Source organism: Panthera onca, chromosome A1 (assembly GCF_046562875.1).
Source record: "Panthera onca isolate mPanOnc1 chromosome A1, mPanOnc1 haplotype 2, whole genome shotgun sequence".
Taxonomy (NCBI): Eukaryota; Metazoa; Chordata; class Mammalia; order Carnivora; family Felidae; genus Panthera; species Panthera onca.
In genome coordinates this window covers 230,840,935-230,861,773 of record NC_138339.1, presented here as the reverse complement: position 1 = coordinate 230,861,773, position 20,839 = coordinate 230,840,935, and the positions used below count along the sequence as shown (strand labels likewise).

The 20,839-nt window shown below is 37.9% G+C and overlaps 1 protein-coding gene across 4 annotated transcripts in view; it reads left to right on the top strand.

The window, feature by feature from the left end:
• USPL1 (ubiquitin specific peptidase like 1) overlaps positions 1-20,839 on the top strand; it is a 37,639-nt gene that overhangs the window by 1,956 nt on the left and 14,844 nt on the right. The window contains exons 2-6 of one of the 4 annotated variants that reach the window (XM_060637436.3): positions 1,440-1,587; positions 2,128-2,256; positions 8,890-9,535; positions 13,527-13,640; positions 18,592-18,721. In XM_060637436.3, the coding sequence (XP_060493419.2) occupies positions 1,510-1,587; positions 2,128-2,256; positions 8,890-9,535; positions 13,527-13,640; positions 18,592-18,721 (1,097 nt within the window). In that variant the 5' untranslated portion in view covers positions 1,440-1,509. Of the gene's footprint in view, positions 1-1,439; positions 1,606-2,127; positions 2,257-8,889; positions 9,536-13,526; positions 13,641-18,591; positions 18,722-20,839 lie in introns of all 4 variants that reach the window. The other 3 variants (XM_060637435.3, XM_060637437.3, XM_060637438.3) reach the window with 3 other exon arrangements.

Genomic DNA, 20,839 nt, shown 5'->3' with positions numbered 1-20,839 from the left:
TTTTTTTTTTAGAAGTTTATTTATTTACTTTGACACAGAGAGAGAGAATGCAAGCAGGGGAGGGGCCGAGAGAGAGAGGGAGTCAGAGAGACAGAGAGTCCCAGGCAGGCTCCGCGCTGTGAAGCGCAGAGCTAGACTTGGGGCTCGAACTCATGAACCGTGAGATCATGCAGTGAGTCGAAATCAGGAATCGGATGCTTAACTGGCAGAGCTACCCATGTGCCCCTTACTTTGATCATTTTGGCAGTGGTTCTCAGTGGGGCAGTTTTGCCTCCCAGGGGTCTTTTGGCAGTGTCTGGAGACTTTGTCACAACTGAGGAGTGAGTAACAGTGGCATCTAGTAGGTAGGAGTGAGCGATGCCGCCGAACATCATACGGGGAAAGGATAGCCTTCACAACGAAGAATTATTTGGTCCAAAATGTTTATAGTGCTGTAGTTGAGAAGTCCTGCCATATCAATATATTTCTTTAGGAAGAGGGAATTGAGATTCACTTACACTTTTCTTCTTAAACATTTTTATTTTTGACATTATTCCTCGGCTTGAAAGACATGTAAAGTTTATATATCTGGAACAGAATAGTGTCACTGGTTTTTAAAGTGAATCTGCGAGCCACAGTTTCCCAGGAAATGGTTGTCATAGAATGATGAATTCTTAGATTTGGGAAAGACTTTTGCTTGAAATTATTTTACAACATCCCTGCTGTTCTCTGCTATAGGTCTTTTGTATCTGGTTTCCCTATATTTTAAACACATATCTAAACTACTCTTAACAATTATTTTTTCCTTCTACTGAGCTCCAGTCTCATAATTTCAACTTTACTGAATGTGATTCTACTCCATGAAATTAACACTCAAACCAAGCTTGTTAAATACCTAATTTGTACTATTACAGTGTTTACATTTTTGTCGGGTACAGTTCATTTATTATAAAATAGTATATTGGTGGAAACTTAAAAAAAATAGCATTATCCTCTTGGTGACCTGTTCTTGGTGGTTGAAAGCAATAGGAATTTATGGGGTTCTTTTGTGTCTGTCAAGCAATGGCACAAAAGATCCTGAGTTTTTAAAGTACCTTCTAATATAACGCTGACATACTTGTTTCAGATTATGCATAGACTCTAAGAACTTGAGTTTTCAAACTCTGGTCAGTATAATTTGCTTTAAAGAATAGTTACCTTCTTTTGTAAGTTTTAATAAATTTGCTTACAAGTAAGTCTGAAACTTGGTCCTGTTTCCAGTCTGCCCTCTTCCAACAAATTTGCCAGGTTTCTATGTATAGGTTATTTGATTTCACGTCAAGATTACAATTTTAGAATATGTTTATCTTAAGACATATGGTTTCAAAGTATATTTAATATATATACATCTTATAGCATAGCTCTTTTTCAAGGTAAATAGAATTTTTTATTTAATTGTCTATTGACTTTTTTTTTTCCAGGGTTCATTGAAAAATCCTTAGTGATATTGACATGTTTCAAGTGACATAAATTAGCCAATGACTCGGAGTGATGGATTCCCCGAAGATTGGAAATGGTTTGCCAGTGATTGGACCAGGGGCTGATATAGGGATATCTTCACTCCACATGGTGGGGTATTTGGGAAAAGTTAGTGAACTTATTTTTTGCCTCAGTGCAAAGTTGGGTTTTTTCCTCCTTTTTTTAGAGATTTAAATTTGGTTTTAATTTTCCAATTAACTTCTAAAAAATTGTATCTTCCACGGAAATCTTAAGCAATGGCGAAAGATTATTTTAATGTGTTTACCTCTCTGTGTTTTATTGGTATGTGAAAGTAGAAATAGAACATAGACCTTGTGGTTTATTATTCTCTGAAAATATGGAACATACATTTTCCCTGGCAGTTGACATTACTTTTTCTTGCACATAAAACTGATGCTATTTTTAGCACTTAAAATTTAATATTTAAAACTGTAGTACATTTCTTTTTGGAATAGTAGCTGTATTTTAAGCCTATGTGCTTTTCTTTTATTTGCCATGTTTAAAATATCTAGCCAGAACACTTCCAGGTGAAAATTGTAATTTTTTTCTGGTTCCTTTTTCGTTTAACTTTTTGTAATTTGATATAATTTAGGAATGTCTATATTTTAATTTACTTTATTTCTTTTTTAGAATTATGATTCAGCTAAAGTCCCGTCAGATGGGTATTGTCCTGCTTGTAGAGAGAAGGGAAAGTTAAAAGCCTTAAAGACTTACCGAATTAGTTTTCAAGAATCTGTCTTTTTGTGTGAGGATCTGCAGGTAAAGTATTAATCTTAGATAGTATCAAGGTTTTAGCTTTTTGCTTTTTTCTTCCGTATTTATATTTGTACTCGTTTTGTATCTTTCAGAGTGTACATTTTTAATAGATAATCAGAGTTTCTAGATCTGTCTGGTGTACAGTTTTGAATATTTTGTGTTATTTTTCCACTTCAGTTATTTCCCTGGGGTATTGCATGAAGGTATTTGTTTTTATTATCATTAGACTTAATGAGAAGAGAATCTACATTTCAAGATTTTTTTTTTTTTTTCCCCATTAACCTTGTGGGGGTCCTTGTTAGTTGTTGGTATATAATAGTCTTTCACCTCCTTGGTTTATAAACTTTGGAACTTACTGGAAAAGTTATTAATTGAAAGTCCTTAAGGATCTAAATATCTTTTAGAATTAATTATAGACTTCGTTTCCAGTGGTACAGCTTTTATATAGGAGCTCATTAAACTCCATAATACTCCACATTTTATTGTACTTGACAGTTGATGAAATTGTTCTCTACGTATTTAGTTCTCAAAGTTTTGCAAGGTAGATAGTTCCATTTTATGATTAAGAAATCAGATACAGAGGGTTTGGGAACATAAGATCTTCCTAAAGTAGCAGAACTGTAATTGGAATATAGTCTTTTAATTTCAGGTATGTTTTATTCCAGGTAAAGTAACAGTTCTTCAGAGTCACTTGGAGTACTTTTTAAAAATTTCTGGATCTCACACCCAGATGCTCATTCGGTAGAGTTGACCCAGAATTTTATAGTTTTGTAATTTTTAGGGTGAGGCTGATGATCAGCCAAATTTGCAAAATACTAAACTAAATCACACTGTTGGTGATAGATACTTTTGCTGGGTATAACTTGAAGAAAATCCCAGGCATTCTCACAAATAGAAATAAATTTCTTTTTGCATTTATTCAGTAAATTTTTTTTCGAGTGTCACCATATTGGCATTGTTCCAAAGGCTGGGATACAGTGAAAAAGCAAAAATTTCTTACCTCAAGAAGGTCCCGTTCTAGAGTAGGAAAGAAAATCAATAAATAAGTTATATTTTTTGTGTGTGAGGTGATGAAAAGTGCTGTGGGGAAAAATAAAGCCCAGGGAATGGAATGTTCGGGAATGTGTAGTTTGCAATTTTAAACAGAGTGGCGAAGGGAACTCTTCATTGAGAGACATTTGAGCAAAGACCTGAAAGATGAAGACAAACAAGCCATGTGGATGTGGGATGAACAAGCTTTCCAGGCAGGGAGAGTAGCAGATCGAAGGCCCTGTGAGGGGCGGTGGATGGGGGGTGCCTGCGCGTGTTCTACTGCAAGGAAACTAGCAGAGCTGGATCTGAGGGAGTGAGGCAGAGTCCTAGAAGATGGGTCAGAAAAATAATGGGGAAGAGGTTGGACCCAGCAGGGTCTTTCTTACCAGGCTTTTACGGTGACTGAAATGAAGAACCATAGCAGGGAGTGACATAATCTGATTTACATGTTAAAAGGATCATTGTGGCTCCTTTGTTGAAAGTATCTGTAATGGCCAAGACTTGAAGCAGGGAGACTAACTAGTTGGAAGGCAATTGGAGTATTCCGTGGGGAGCAAGTAGTGGCTAAGGTGATGAGACATGAGTGGATTATCTACATATTTTGAAAGTAGATCCAAAAAGTATTGGCTGAAAGATTGGGATAGATACATAGTAGGAGAGAGAGGAATCAGGGATGATTCCCAGATTTTTGACTTGAATAATTGGAAGAATGGAGTTGCCAGTCACTGAGATGAGAAAGACTTTGGGAAGACGAAGATTTTAGGGGAAGATCAGGCCAGCACCAAGTCAAACTTGAGACAGATATCTGATATTGAGGGTATATGGAATAAATGGTTGGATCTGTGTGTCTGCTATTAGGTGGACAGTGAAGTTCGATAAATTTGGGAGTCATCAGCATGTATATAATTGAACCATGACAGTGGATGAGTTTACCTAGAAGTATGGGTAGAGATTCAAGGACTGAGCCCTGTTACACTCCAGCATTAAGAGTGTGGGGAGATGAAGTGGAACCAGGGAAAGGGTGAGAGAAATAGACAGTGAGGTAGGAGTAAACCCAGAAAGGAGATAATTTTGTCCTGGAAGTCAAGTGAAAAAATATTTAAGAAGAAATTATTTACTTTCAATGCCAGTAAGAACTCAATGAGGATAAATACTCACCATTGGCTAGTGTTGTAGGTCATTGAAGACCTTAATGAGAATAGTTTGGGTTAAGTATTAATGATAAAAGCTTGATTGCAGTGAGTGATAGAAAATAGGGAGAGGAAGAACTGAGAAATATAGATGTGAGGTGGTACCTGGAAGAGGAAGTTTTTAAGTTGGGAAAAACAACGGCATGTTTGTATGCTGACTGTATCCAGTAGTGAGGGGAAAATAGAAAGTGTCCTGGAATTGCTGGAGAGCTGCTCTCCTTTGAGCAGACATGGGCTCTGTCACACCATTAGAGGGCTTGATTTTAGGTTGGACGGCTTATCCTAACAGCGGACTATGCAGAGAGTTTACTCATCAGCTGGCTCAGAACAGAGTTGTAGAATGGTGAATATTGAAGAGAGAAAATAAATCTTCCTAGAAAAAAACTACTTTTCCCCGCTCTTCCAAACAACGTATAATATTTCAGTAGAGTTCTTTAACCACAGACTACCATAATGGAGAAGTGTCCTCAGGACATTAGGTTTTGGCTCGTAAAGTTAGAGGTATTTGCATTTTTAGTTTTGAAGCATTCTTTTTGAGTGATGAGGAAGAAAACATATAACCAAGAATATTAAGTATAAACTCTGCAAATGTAAAAAGAGAACTTTAAAGTAATTATTATCTAAATTTTAGAAAATGTTCTAATCGGTAAGAGCCCGGTATGTTTTATGAGGTAGATTGGTTTACACCAGGAGTCAGCAAACGCTTTGTATGACACCCACAGGCTAAGAACGGATTTTTAAAGGATTAGGAAAACATGAAAAGAGTACTCTTTTGTAATACATGAAAATTCTGTGAATTTCAGATTTCCGTGTCCATAAATAAATTTTATTGGAACTTAGCTATACCGTATCATTTTTGTATTGTCTGTGGCTGCTTTTATATTATAATGGCAGACTTGAGTAGTTAATGACAGACATTGACTGGCTTGCAAAGCCTAACATATTTATCTGGCCTTTGACAGGTAAAGTTTGCTGATCCCTGGTCTAGAAGACCTTTGAATCAATTTGTTAATTTCTGTAGGGTTTTATTGTAAAATTTGGAGTCCACTGAACATTCTGCTTTCAGTTGCCAAATTGTAAACCACATGGGAAACCCCTCTTTGATCAGAAGTTTCTTGGTTTGAAAAAAGCACTAATGCTCAAACTCTTCTTCCAAATTAATAAATTGAAACTCAAGTTTTTTCAAACTGTAGGGAGTTTTAACTTATCTTTTCTCTCTTTCTCTCTCTCTTTTTTTTTTTTTGAGTATTCCATTATTTAGTCTTTTATTGGAACACTTATTTAGTTTATTTTTTTAAACATGAACTTTATAAGGCTCTTAAGTCTTTAGTGTTAAGCCATCAAAAAACTCATTTTCCTGTTTTTTTTTTTCATTTGTAAAATGAATGTAAATTATTATTACTTTTTTTGTAAATTATTTTTATAACTTGTTTCTGGCCATACCTTAAGATAATTTTCCAAATGTAAGGCAGTGTGCAATGTTTTCCTTTTTCTGTTTTGCAGGATTAAAAACGGGAATCTGTTTAAGCTACTCAACAAAATCAGTGAAAGAGGCAGCATTAGATTTTGAATGCTTTTACATGGTTGGGCTACATGGAGAAACTAGCACTCTGTGTATTGTTTTATGACTTTTCCCTTTTTTTGAAGACAAGCCAAAAACTTCTGTGGCATATTAAGACCTAAAGTTGACGTATAAAAGAGATAAACATCCAAAAGCATTAATTCATAAGAGGGAAAAATCAGGACAAGGACAAATTATGTTTTAAATTTGCCCTATGATTGGACCACAAATTATAGATTGAAAAGTCAGTTAAAGTATTTTCAAATAATGTAGGGGGGAAACCGTCTAGGCCACTAAATTTTGCAGCCCCAGGGCCCTTAATGGTTTTTTTTGTTTTTGTTTTTTTTTTTTTAAGTTTATTTATTTTTAGAGAGAGCAGGAGCAGGTAAGGGGCAGAAGGAGAGGGAGAGAGAGAATCCCAAGCAGGCTCCACGCTCAGTGCAGAGCCAGACGCAGGGCTCAGTCTCACGATGGTTAGATCTTGACCTGAGCTGATATCAAGAGTTGGACGCTTAACTGAGCCACCCAGGTGCCCTATGGTTTATTGCTTTTAATTAAGAAGGGGTGCTGGTAGGATGTGCACAACATTATTTTAACTCTGAGACCGATTAAGATTTTTTGGTTTTAAATTTGTTGTAATTTTTTTTTTCATTTAATGTAAAAAAAAAAAAAACCTATGAATTTTACCATCTTAATCATTTTTAAGTGTACAGTTTGGGAGTGTTACTTATATTCCCGTTATTGTGCGACAGATCTCTGGAACTTTATCGTCTTGAAAAACTCAAATTCTGTACCCACTGAATGACAGTTCGCCCTTTCCCTCCCCCCACCCCTTGACAGTCACTATTCTACTTTTAGTCTGTATGGATTTGACTACTTTAGGTACCTCATGTAAGTGGAATCATACTATATTTGTCTTTGTGACTGACTCTTAGTCCTCAGTGTTTATCCATGTTGTAGCTTGTGACAGATTCCTTTACTTTTTTAGGGCTGAGTAATATTCCACTGTATGTATATACCACATTTTCTTAGCCAACTGAGACACCCAGGCACCCCCCCCGACTATACCACATTTTCTTTATCCATTTGTTCATTCATGGAAATTTGGGTAGATTCCACCTCTAAGCTATTGTGAATAGTGCTGCAATGCATAAGGGTGTGCAAGTATCTCTTTGAGGTCCTGCTTTCATTTTTTCTGTATATATATATATATATATATATATATATATATATATACCTGTCTATACCTATGAATATATAGTTGCTATCGCTTTTAAAGTGTTCTCTGTTTTCTGACATATGGTAGGATTTAGGAAATAATCTCAGGGCATAAAGTTGAGAGACAAGTTGTTAGCTGATGGTGAGTGCATTACTAGTTGGTAACAGAAGAATCCAGAACTTATCCTATTGAACTAAAGAATTTCTTTAGTACAGTGTTAATGGCGTTCACTTGTATAGAAGCAGCTGTACTTTAAATGAAAGCGTTTAATGCATTTCAGTGTCTGTTGCTCAAAACCTAGTGACTAAAAATACTTAATGGCTTTACTTATTCCTCATGATTCTGTGGGCTCCCCAGGTAGTTCTTAACACTTTACCTGCTGTTGGCTGGGACACCTAAAATGTCCACATGGCTGATGTCAGTACTGTTTGCCAACAGGGAACTCCGCGTAGGCATTCAGCCAAAATCTCAGTTCTTTTCCATAAGGGTTTCTCCATGGGGCTACTTGGGCTCCTCACAGTATGATGGATGGGACTTCTTTAAGAGAGAGTGTTCCAAAAGGAGGGTTCCAAAAGGACTAGCCCATGAGCCTATACTTACCAGGCTTCCACGTGCATCATGCTTGGTAACATCCCATCTAAGCTGGTCACATGGCTAAACCCAGAGCGTTATGTTGGGGGGACTGACCCTATCAGGGCGTGAATACCAGGTGGGGTAGTTCTGTAGCTCATTAGAGGCCACCAGGGTAGCAGTTAGCATGCTTGTGTAGAAGAAGGCATTTTAAATGACACATAGTATGTAGATTTCTTGAATTTGTTTTTTAAAATATTTTGCTAGTTTTCAAACTAAGTGATTTGTTTACACTTTTGATATTTGGCTGAAATTGTGTTAATACGTAGTGAGATTTGATGAAGTTGTTAAAATTCACCCAGATTGACTCTTAGATCCAGTAAGGATGTAAAATTGATAATGCTGATGTGCTTTCAGATTAATACTGTTTTATTTTTTTTAACATTTATTTATTATTTTGAGAGAGTGCAAGTGGAGGAGGGGCAGAGGGAGAATCCCAAGCAGGCTCTGTGCTGTCAGCAGAGAGCCCCATGCAGGGCTTTATCCCATGAACCACAAGATCATGACCTGAGCCGAAATCTAGAGACGCTCAACTGACTGAGCCACCCAGGCGCCCCTAAGATTCATTTTTAAAATTAAGAGACACAGAAATTACTCACGCAGCTTTTTTTATTTGAAAACACTTTTCCAGTTTGTAATGTTATGCAGTGTACCTGCCCCAAAAGGAGTAACACTCATCATAGAATGTTTCTTTAAATTGTTGAAATTGTTAATTCACTCAGCATTAGATTTTTTATTAAAGCAGAAAAATGTATGTTTTCCTTGTTAGCTTACTCTAGTGTGGATCAGATTAAACCCTTGATTGTTCAGTTTAACTAGGGAAGATTAACTCTTTTGGGGGCCAAAATTTTGGTTAAATTCCTAGGTCCTTTAAATTTAGATTGATAAAATTATATTAATGCTGAAATTTTATACATACATTTCATGACATAGAAACTGTAATATAAAACTTGAGCTTATTTTACTTTTTTTGTAGTTTTTATCATTTTATTTTTTCTTTCTAGTGCATCTACCCTTTGGGCTCTAAATTACTTAATAACTTAATTTCCCCCGATTTGGAAGATTATCACACTCCAAATAAGTCCCAAAAAAGAAAGTTCTTGGAAACCGGCTATAAAGATTCACCTCTTTTAGCAAATGCCAAAAAGACTAAAAATCACACTGTTACTGACGGTGAGCAAGGTTTGAACAGCAAACGCGATGGAGAAGCGTATGGTGAGACCTCATCAAGCTTACCTGATTCACCACACAGTGGACCACAGCACCCAGACAGGACAGTTGGTTCCTTGGAACAGAATGAGAGTTTGGAGGCTGATGTTATTGACATGGCTGCTGAAGAAGCTCCTACTACAGTTGATGTTTCTGGAACTGGAGGGATTTCCCCTCGCAATGAAGGATGCACATCTGAACTGGAAATGCCGTTGGAGAGCAAATGTACGTCACTTTGCCAGTCTTCCTACGTCCAATGGAAAAATGCTAATGCTCTCTGTTGGTTAGACTGTATTCTGTCAGCACTGGTGCACTTGGAGGGGTTAAAGAACGCTGCGACTGACCTGTGTTCTAATGAGGGATCTGTGTTCTGGCGGTTGTTTACGAAGTATGATCAAGCAAGCAAGCTTCTGCACACCAGTCGATTGGAAGGAGTTAAAGGTTGGTAATAATATTTTATTTCTCTCTTTATTTATTTTCACATGTTTTTATTTTTTGAGAGGGAGAGCGAGTGGGGGAGGGGCAGAGAGAGAGGGAGACAGAGAATCGGAAGTGGGCTGTGCGCTGATGGCAGAGAACCTGGTGCAGGACTTGAACTCCCGAATCACTAGATCGTGGCCCGACCTGAAGTTGGAAGCTCAACCGGCTGAGCCACAGAGGTTGATCTTCAGTTTTGTCTCATATGTGTGGAAAAGATACAGATACACATCACTCATTATCCCACAACTCCCCCAAAATCTCTATTCTCAATTAAGGGCATATATAGTTTTTTTCTTGTAAAATAGGATACCCGTGAAGCCACCTCCCAACTCAAGAAGAATTAGTATATTCTCGATTATTTAACCTCCTATGTGTTCCTCCCCGTCCCACCCTCCATCTCCCCTAGGGGAAATCATTATTCCCAAATATGTGTTATCATTCCGTTTTTTTCTTTTATGTATGTATTGCTAAACAGTATATTGCCTACTTTAGTTTGTTTTGAACTTTATACAAACGATGTTGTACGGTATGTCTTCTGGGGCCTTGTTTTTCTTTTTATAAAGATTTATCTACGAAGTTGGCGTGTATTGGTAGTTTGTTATTTTTTGTTGCTATAAATTTACATTTTGTAAATATATCAGTATATTTATTCATTCAACTGTCATTGAGTTGTTTTTTGCCATTGTAAATACCTGGGCTCATCTAGAGAGTTTCTCTTGAGTATACCGTAGGAATGGAATCAAATCTGAGTTCAGATTGACAAGACAATGGCAGATTGTTTTCCAAAGTGCACGTACCAGCACTTCCATTAACAATGTGCAAGAGATCTTCCTTCTTGTCTTCCCGATCCATATATTCTCCCTTGGTTATCTTCACATTTGGAGAATTTTGCTGTTTGATGTAAAATGGGTTGTCGTCTTGATTTGCCTTTCCCAAATTTTATTTTCATTCCAGTTAACACAGTGTTATGTTAGTTTCAGAAGTACCGTAGAGTGATTCAGCAGTTCTGTTCATCACCCCGTGCGCATCACTCCTTAGTTCCCTCACCTGTTTAGCCCATCCTCCACCAACCTCTCTGCCTTTCCCAAATTTTAAAGAGGTTGGACAGCTGTTCATATGTAGCATTGATCATATGTTCCCTCTTGTGAAATGCCTGTGTCTTACCGCTATTTGTTCAGTGGTCATGTTCTTATTTGTTTGATTTCTATAGGTCTTTGTTGTTATTTTTGTATCAGGTATGTGTTGCTAAATCTCTCAATTTGTATCTTGTGTTTTCACTTTTCTAAAGATATCTTTTGTACAGAAATTGTTAATCTTCCCTTTTGTAGCTAGTAATACAACATTTAAAAGGAGTCATTCCTTTTCCCAAGATCAGAAAGTTATTCACCTATATTTTCACTGAAAAGTCAGATTTGTGGTTGACATTGAATTATTTTAAAGTTTTATTTGTTTATTTGGAGAGAGTGCGTGCAAGTGGGGAGGGGCAGAGAGAGAGGGAAGGAGAATCCTAAGAAGGCTCTACACCAGCAGCGCAGAGCCCGACGTGGGACTCAAACAAACCCACAGTCTGTGGGATCATTACCTGAGCCGAAACCAAAAGTGGGATGCTCAACCAAGTGAGCCATCCAGGCACCCCAACATGGAATTTTTAATTCAGCTAAAGTTACCTTTTGTGCGTGATAAAGATCCCCTTTTCCCCCCATTGTCCAGCTCCGCTTTTTTCTTCAATTTACCTGCCAGGCCACCTCTGTCATATAGCCATCCATTTATTTTTCAGTTTTGTTTTCTTGGTTACTTTGTCCTTGTGTCAGCACCACACTCTTTTAATTATTGGGGTTTATAAGGTCTTGCTGCCTGGAAGTATGAGAATCCTCCTCTTTATTCAGCTTGGTTTTGATCATGCAATGCAGTCTTTTATATAAATCTTACACATTGTTTTCCCAAGAATCCTCACCTTTTTCATCTTGTTTTTGGTTAATGCAATCTGTTACATCAGTCATATACATAGTTCCCCCATTGTTGACCATGTTTCCGTCCCTGCACCGATGCCACACTATTTTAATTATTGTGGCTTTTTGAGGTCTTTCTCTCTGGTCGGGGCAAGAATCCTTACGTTTATTCAGCGTGACTTTGGTGTTGCAGTCTTTTATATATACGTCCTGCATATGTAAAATATATATATTGTACTTCCATATATATTGTTGACCATTCAGGCTGCTTCTTATTTTTTCAGTTATGAATAAGCTTCATGACAAATATCCATATATCCTTTGAATCCACTGCTGATTTTATCCTAGAAGGGATATTAAAATGTGAATATAAAGAATCTTTCTGAAAGGCTTTACAGAAGGGTTATATCAACATATGATTCCATTATATGTAGAAGAAAACATCCCCGAGCACTCAGATCACCTTTGGGTATAAACATTTTAAAAGTTATCATTTTGTCAGATATTTTGTTTCAATTTGAGTTTCCTTGAGATTGAATTTTTTGTAATTTTTAAAATCCAGTTTTTCACGAGCATTTTTGCTTTTGTTTTTTCTTTGTATTTCTATGATTATAGGAACCCCAGTACGGAGTTAGCTGACAGTTCAGTTGATTATTGCAGAAGAGCATATTTCTCGTTCAAAATGGACTTGCATTCATTTTAATTATATTTATTTTTTTTATAAAGCATAGCCACTTTATTTTTTGTGTTTTGTTTTATTCCGCTGTAATTAACATCCAGTGTTATGTTAGTTTCAGGTGTACAATATAATGATTCAGCAGTTCCGTGTATTACTCAGTGCTCATCACAATAAGTATACTCTTAATTCTGTTTACTTCACCCATTTTATATGTTCAATCATTAATTTTTTAACAGAGTAGTTGTAGCTTGCATAATATGGTTGTAATTACGTTTAAGTTGACTTTGAATTGTAAGTTTTCTCTTCTCTTTTTGGAATGGTCAAATAAAAGTTCCAGTTTATGCTTACTTCATATTATAGGGAAATCCAGGTATTTTCGTAGTAAAACATACCAACAGAGTGTGATCAGGCTATATGAATTATTTGTAAGAGGTTTCGGTGAAATCTTTTGTAGCTTAAGAATAACTAGTCAGGTGCATATGGTGGCTTTGATTCAAAATAGTTTTCTTATTAATCTTAGTTTTCTGTCATAATAGTTCCATTAGGAGGACTTTAACCCTAAAGAAATGAATAAAAACGTGGACAGGTATGTGCCCCAAAGTCGTTTATCATGATAGTATTTGTAATAGTGAGAAAAGAAGCAACTTAAACGTCCGGCACTAAGGAAATTGTTAATAAAACTGTGGTTCAGTTGGAGTGTAATAACTAGCCTACAAAATTTTTAATGATGCAAATTCGTGTGAAGTAAGCAGGATGTGTAAACATTAAGTAAGCAGAACTGTGTAAACATTATGCTGTCATTGAAGACTCCTTCACCGTCCGCCACCCCCCAGAGACAATAGAAGGAGGGAGCTATATATACCAAATGTTAGTTTGGGAAATAATTATACTTTTATCTGCTCCTGTGATCTGGCTAAGTTTGATAAAAGTTCTACAAAAAAATAAATGACTAGATGTCTCTAACATAAGTAATAATCACAAGACAAGATGTAGCTTCAGTTGTTTCAGAGGTAGGCAGACTATCTGAAAGCTTAGCTCTTTTGCTAGGCCTGTGGTTATTTGGATGAGGAAAGCTTTTCACTGAGATTTACTCAAGCACAAAGATGTTAGCTCATGGAATTGCCAGTAATGATGCTGGGCTGAGGAAGTATTAAGGCAGTAAATGGTACAACATAGAGGAATAAGAATCAAGGAAATTTTGTGTTTTCCATTTCGTCTCTACAAAGTGTATTGACTCTGATGAACTTTCGTTCTTGGTAATGTCTTAATTTTCTGTGGAAGATACAGATTGATGAGAAGTTGATAATCTGTATTTCATTTTTAGATGGAGATTGCAAAAAGCTTCCTTCAGAAGTATTTGCAAAGATAGAGACCTGTCTGAATGAAGTCAGAGATGAAATTTTCATTAGGCTTCAGCCTCAGCTTAGATGCACATTAGGTAAGTAATTTGTGTAATTTAACTGTATTACTCATCTACCATAAAGAAATCCTTACGTCATAAGGAAATACACTATTTTATTACTTTGGGTGATTAGATTCTTGGGAGAAAAAATCTGTGTAGTTTCATTTAGGAGCCTCCCGCTGGTTAAATCATTTGTTGGGTAGAGGTGTCCCGTATGAATGTGCAGGCTTGTGTTCTACCCTTGAGAGTGGATGCAGTTCTCAGAATCAGGTGGATACTCAGGGGGTGGACACCATTGGTTGCTTTTCTAATACTTTCCTCCAGTAGACTGATTCAGTGTCTTCAACCTTGACGATGCATTAGAAAGTACCTAGGGCATTGAAAAGTACTTGATGTCCATTAAATAAGAATCCCAGGGATGCGGCTTAGAAGCCCCGTGTGATTCTTAAGGATGGACAGGGTTGAGAATCTCTGATCTAAACCCAGCCATGGTAATTGGACTTCCCTTGCCGGGGATTGGTTTAAGAATTGCCGTACCCAATTTTCACCAAGAGAATAGGAGGAGAAATATCCTGATGAGCTTTTGGGAAAGCTTTCTTTTAAGAAGGGCACAGGAACGAGACCTGCTTTGTTCTCTATGATCTGGCCTTGGAGCAATGTGGAGTTAGGGGTGCTAGAGTCCCGGGGTTTCTCAATTTTTTGGGTATTGCAAAGAAGAGCCGGTAGTGATTTTTTTTTAAAGGGTACTGTCTTTTTGTTTTATTTCTCTTTATCCTTGTATTGACTCTTCTGCTAATATTGTGTTGTGGTAAAAAATACAGGATACCTCTATTAGTATATTAGCCATATTAAATTATATAAAATATCAATGCCTTCAAATTTTTTTCTCAGTGAGAAAAATCTATTTCATCAGACTCAGATACTGCATCTGGAAGCAAGGTCTTTTTGTAAAAAACCTTGGTTTTCACATGGTAAAAACCATGTAAATGGTAGTATCTTTGGTCTCACATTTCTGTCCCCTACTTTTATTATTTTGTTTTCCGTGAGCTCCTACGTTTGTGTTTCCTCTGTCCCTAAAGTAATAAACTGAAATTCAGTTTGCCAAATCTTTGGCATTATCTCCTTTAGGTCTAAAGGGCTTTTGTAATTTACTATCAGGTAGGATCTCAGATGCGATGAAAATTCTTTTTTCCTTTTTAGCAAAGTATAATTTAGATGTAGTAAAACTCTTTTTAAACGTATACGGTGTGTGGAACCATTACCACAATCAAGGTAGAGAACAGTGCTGTCAGCCTAAAAGTTTTCTTGAGGTTCCTTCAGTCCCTGTTCTTACCCCCAACCCCTGATCTGTTGGGTGGATACTCATCGCAGAGGAGCCTTTTCCATAAGATTACCAGAGTGCAGACTGAGGGGCTCCCGTGGTTTATTTTGCAGGTATCGCCTCCCTCCTGGAGTGACCGGAGATGTTTTATTCAGGGTTCCTGCTCCAGTTCCCAGTTGAATTCGAGAGTGGTTTCTCTCCAAGTCTGAATCGCCACCCTTCTTAGTCCTGATCATTATATTTGGAGCAAGGTTGTGTCTTGCTCCACTGCTGCCTTGGGCCTGGTTTTCTATGTAACAGAGAACGGATTTTTAAATGTTGTGGGTTTTTTTTTTAATTTTTATTTTATTTAAAAAAAAATTTTTTTTTTTAACGTTTATTTATTTTTGAGAAAGAGAGAGACAGAGCATGAACGGGGGAGGGTCAGAGAGAGAGGGAGACACAGAATCAGAAACAGGCTCCAGGCTCTGAGCTGTCAGCACAGAGCCCGACGCGGGGCTCGAACTCACGGACTGTGAGATCATGACCTGAGCTGAAGTCGGCCGCTTAACCGACTGAGCCACCCAGGCGCCCTGTGGGTTTTTTTTTTTTTAATGTTTATTTATTTTTGAGAGAGAGAGAGAGAGCGAGAACATGAGTGGGGGAGGGGCAGAGAGAGGAAGAGAGAGAGAGGGAGAGAGAGACACACACACACACACACACACAGAATCTGAAGCAGGGTCCAGACCCTGAGCTGTCAGCACAGAACCTGATGCAGGGCTCGAACTCACAAACCGTGAGATCATGACCTGAGCCGAAGTCGGATGCTCAACCCACTGAGCCACCCAGGCACCCCCCAGAGAAGGGAATTTTAAATTCTTATTTTGTGCAGTCATAGCAGTTGGGCATGCGTACAGCTCTTCTAATATAGCAGAATTCCTCTCTTGTTTGTGTCCATATTACTCATTGCACAGTACTGGGTGCTATGTTAGAGCTTAAGATCTTACCAGTGAAATCTAATCTGTGCTAAATAAATACAAATAAACTTAAAAAGAGCATTTTAAAATCATACAGTGTTTGTGTTCTCATTCTGAGTGTCAGTGTATGTTTGAAAGTACTAAAGAAAGAGAAATAGAATCTGTACTGACCCCGAATGTTGGTTACATTTTTAAGATCAGCCATAGCATCGTTTTGATTATTGTTCTTAAAAAATGCATCGTAGCCTGTCCTCTCTGTTTCCCCTCCCTGCAGTTTAAGAAATATAAAACATTACAAATACAAGCTAAGCCCCCTTTGTACTCTTTCCTGTTCAGTTCTTCCTTACCTCTCCACAAAGGTAACTGCGCTCTTCAACTTAGTTTTCTCTTTCTAATGTCTAATTTTTTTTTTTTAAGATAAAGCTACTATTGTTCTCGTTTGGATTTGTTTATGTAATCTTAAAGATTAATTTAGTCTTTGAGATTTGTGTACTAGTGTAAGGATACACAGTGGAATAGAATAGAGTCCAGATGAAAACCCTCCCTTTTTGCTTACCTCCTGTGACAGAGGTGGTGATGTAGATAAGTAGGGGAAGGAAAAAGGCCTCCAGTAAATGGTGTTGGGACAGTTTGTTCCTGAGACAGGGGGGAAGTTGGATCCCTACTTGACACTGTAATCAGAAAGAAATTTCAGCCCATTTAAAGACTTAAACTTCAGGGGTGCCTGGGTAGCTCGGCCCAGGTCATGACCTCACAGTTCTCGAGTTGGAGGCCCACATAGGGCTCTGCGCCAACAGCAGGCAGCCTGCTTGGGATTCTGTCTCCCTGTCTCTCTGCCCCTCCCTGACTTGCGCTCGTGTGCGCTCTCTCGCTCTCTCTAAATGAATTAAAAAGAAAAAAGACCTAAACATGAAAAACCAGAATTCTAACACTTTGGTAAAGAATATGGCTGAATATTTTTCCACTCAGTGGAGAAGAATTTCCTAAATAAGGTACATAAAATAGTGGTAGATACACTTACATTGAAGTTTAAAACCTCTGGGCAAAAATAGAACAAAGAAATAATATCCTGGATATCTTCTAAAGAACTCTGTATGTTGGTTTAAAAAAAAACCATGAGCAGAAGAGAAAACTTGACTAGCTGGGCAGCAAAACGCCACTGAAAGATTTGCATCATGGCAAATGATAGTATTTTAGGGAAATATGAAAAACTAGGTAGTTGGGTAGGAGTTGGGCTGAAGATACTAGAGGCAAAGAAACCACTTAACTGATTTCAGCAGGAAGTTATAAAAATTGGAATTAATTGGTATTACGTGTTCTCTAGCAAATGCTTTATGCTTAACACCCATAAGAGTTGTAAACAAAGGAAAAATAATTAAGGTTAATTTAGGAGCTATATAAATTACCGAAAATGATCTGTATGCATATAACTTATTTAACAGTGTGTTTTGAGCTCTTTTATGATTTTTTTCTTTTCTGGTATTTTGATTTACTGAGAACTTTATGTATTTTTAGACTTGCAGATTCTATGTTGTCGTTAAGAAATATAAATTAGTTGCTTCTCAATTAATATTTAGCTACAGTAGAGTAAGCATTTAAATTCTAGTAACTGTTACAAACTCATGCTGTACTGTTCCCTGTTTACGCTGTTTACGTGTGTTTAGGAGATTGATTTGCATTTATTTCTACATACAGAACTTTTGTTTTGATTTTTATTTTTGTATGGAAATAGCTGTGGGGCTGTACCACAAAGGCGACTGTTAAAATAGCCTTTGTAACTACTGGTACAGAGTGTGCTCCGGCAGTAACGCCTGCTCTGCATTTGCATCCTGCCAAGGTGACTCCTCCTGGCCACGTTCCAGGCTGTGGTAGCTGCAGGCCAGGGGGAGAACTGGACCATGGGAGCGAGACTGTTCCCGGGCAGGTAGGGAAGGGAAGGACTCCAGTTCTTTCTAGGGCTGGATCAGTACGGCACCATCTAAGCTCCCCTGAGGACAGAAAGGCAAGAAACCAACTGGAGAACAAGTGTAAGAGGAGAATGTCAATCTTCCTATTTAAGTTGCCTGCTGATCTCAAAACTGGAGGACCAGATTCACTGTCCGGTTTTTGTTTCAAGGACACCAGAATTCAGATCTTCTCTAGTCTTAAAGTCATTGAAGTTTAATTTTACCTGTTAAAAGATTTTAAGAAGAGTGATAGAAGAAAAGCAGGGAGATTCGAGGCCGGCCCTTGAACCTTGTGTGTCACGTCCTTCACACGTGGAACAAGACGGTTGGAATAGAAGTGGCTTTTTAATGGTTTTGTCCACGTTTGCCATTATTCTACAGTGTTTCACCAGGTGTACTATTTTTAGTATCTGTGGCAAACTATGTATTTTTGCTTTATTTTTATAATACTCTAGAGCTGTTAACAGCTCTGAGGAGATAGTATGGGTCTTTTGTGTCTTTTGTCTTAAAAAGTTTTCGTAGGTGTCTGCCACGAAAAATGGAAGACAGGGACTGAAGTGATAATTAAATCTTCATGATAGACATTTTTAGAGAAATGCTTTAAAAACTTCCCCTTGCCCCACTGTGAGTAACTTACTCTGTCATATATTCATGTTTTCACATATACTGTACTGTGAATGTAGTGAGAAAAGATAACAGTTAATGATTTGGGTTTACTTTTCTCAGTCAATTATGAACAATAGTTTTCCCTTTTCTTTTTATAGGTGATATGGAAAGCCCAGTGTTTGCACTTCCCCTGCTCTTAAAAATGGAACCCCTCATTGAAAAGCTTTTCATGTATTCTTTCTCTTGGAATTTTGAATGCTCACAGTGTGGGCACAAGTACCAAAGCAGGTTAGTTTTTCTCTTTTTATTTTTTTAAATTTTAAATTTTTTATATTTTTCGTTTTTCTCTTTTTAAAAATGGACTCATTCTATTGAAAATAGTTCTGAGTAATAGAATTTTAATGACACTTCGATTTGTGGCATTGCGCTCTCCCTGGTTCCTTCTGCCCTCAGTAAAATTTCCTACTAGGGTACCTGGGTGGCTCAGTTGGTTAAGCATCCAGCTGCGGCTCAAGTCATGATGTCACGATTCATGGGTTCAAGCCCCATGTCATGCCCTGTTCTGACAGCTTAGAGCTTGGAGCCTGCTTCAGATTCTGTGTCTCCCTCTCTCTCTGCCCCTCTCCCACTCACTCTCTGTCTCTCAGAAATAAATAAAAATGTTTAGAAAAAAAATTTCCTACCATATCTTAAAGTCTCCCCACCAGTAAGATTAAAAGGAAAAATTTGAGGGGCGCCTGGGTGGCTCAGTCGGTAAGCATCCGACTTCGGCTCAGGTCATGATCTTACAGTCCGTGAGTTCGAGCCCTGCATCGGGCTCTGTGCCGACAGCTCGGAGCCTGGAGCCTGCTTCGGATTCTGTGTGTGTCTCTCTCTGCCCCTCCCCCGCTCGTGCTCTGTCTCTCTCTCTCCCAAAAATAAACATTAAAAATTCAAATAAATAAGTAATCAGTCAATCAGTGGAAAAATTTGAGCCCCAGAAACTGCAATTTGCTTGCTTCTTTCAACTGGAAGAGTAAAAAACCATGGTCTGCGGGGTTACTTAGTAGGAGTTTTCTTCCGTGGGGACAGATGGGAAGAGCAGTGCATTCTCCCACAACCCCCATTCTGGATTCCCTGCGGAGTAAGAATACTTCTTAGAATTGCCTGAAATGATATGTGTTTTGTTTCCTCTGTTAGCAACTAGGGTTTTTGTTTGGTTACCTTTTTTAACCTCATGGAAACTGATTTGAGGCTCTGGGAGTCTGGCAGTAGTTCTGAGAAGAACTTAGGCTCTTCCGCTCCTCCGTGAAAGACCAGCCACTGCCAAAATCCTCTTGCATGTGAGCTGTCTCAGCCTGCTTCCTACTTCCCTGATGCTCTGGGTGAGGATTTGGAGGGGTCCTGATGGACGCACAATCATTTTATGCCCTGAGACTGGCACTTGAGAGGAACCATGGAGAAGAAAGCAGCAGAGGGTTTCTTTTGCTTCCATACACTGACCCACATAACAAGGAGAGAAAGTTGGTTTGGAAAGAGGAGTCAGAGAAAGTTTTCATCACACATGGTGCCTTCACTCTGTCCATACGTGAGAAAGTTGCTGACTGGCAGTTAAAATCACCAAACTGGTTTTGTTGGTCATTTATTCAAATTACTGTAATGGAGATCGATACTTTCCTCTTGCCTTCAACTCACCCACCTACTAGCAAATTAGAAAATTTGGAGTCAAATTATTAAATAAAATATTTAAAGTTAAAATTATTTAAAATTATTAAATAAAAATGTGAGAGAAAACCATTTAGATATTCATTATCTAAATTGAGATTATTTTTGGTATTTAAGCATCACTCAAGGAGAGTCAAGTCTGAGAGGATGTTCTGGGGAATGCAAGCAACAGACCAGAAGACATTTGCTTTTTACCAGTTGACTCAAAAGTAGTAGAACAGAGTAAGAATGAGCATTCACTCACACCTAGGACTTAAAATAGTTTTCTGTAAGTGAGTATAAGAACAAGTTATCTATTTCTCGGTCTTCTGTCACTGGTTTATATAAATTATCTAATTTTCTCCTCATTTGACAGATAGGGAAACTGAACCTTGAAAAGGGGGTAAATAGACACCCAAGGTGACACACTAGTAGATAGCAAAACTCAGGCTTACGTTTTCTGGCCTCGATTTCTTGCTCACTGTAGTATACACACTCCCTAGTCACCACCTGGATTTTAAGTAATACAAACAAGCTTGATGATTAAAATCAGCTTAATTACAGCTTTTCCAAAATCTACATCTGAGTTGTTTGACAGCTTTTCATTGAGTACGTTTTATGTGCCAGGAACTCAACAGGAATAATCTCTATCTGGCCAAATTCAGACCGGTTAGTTAGGGAGATAACATATAAACACATTATTGAGGGCCAGTGACTTAGTAA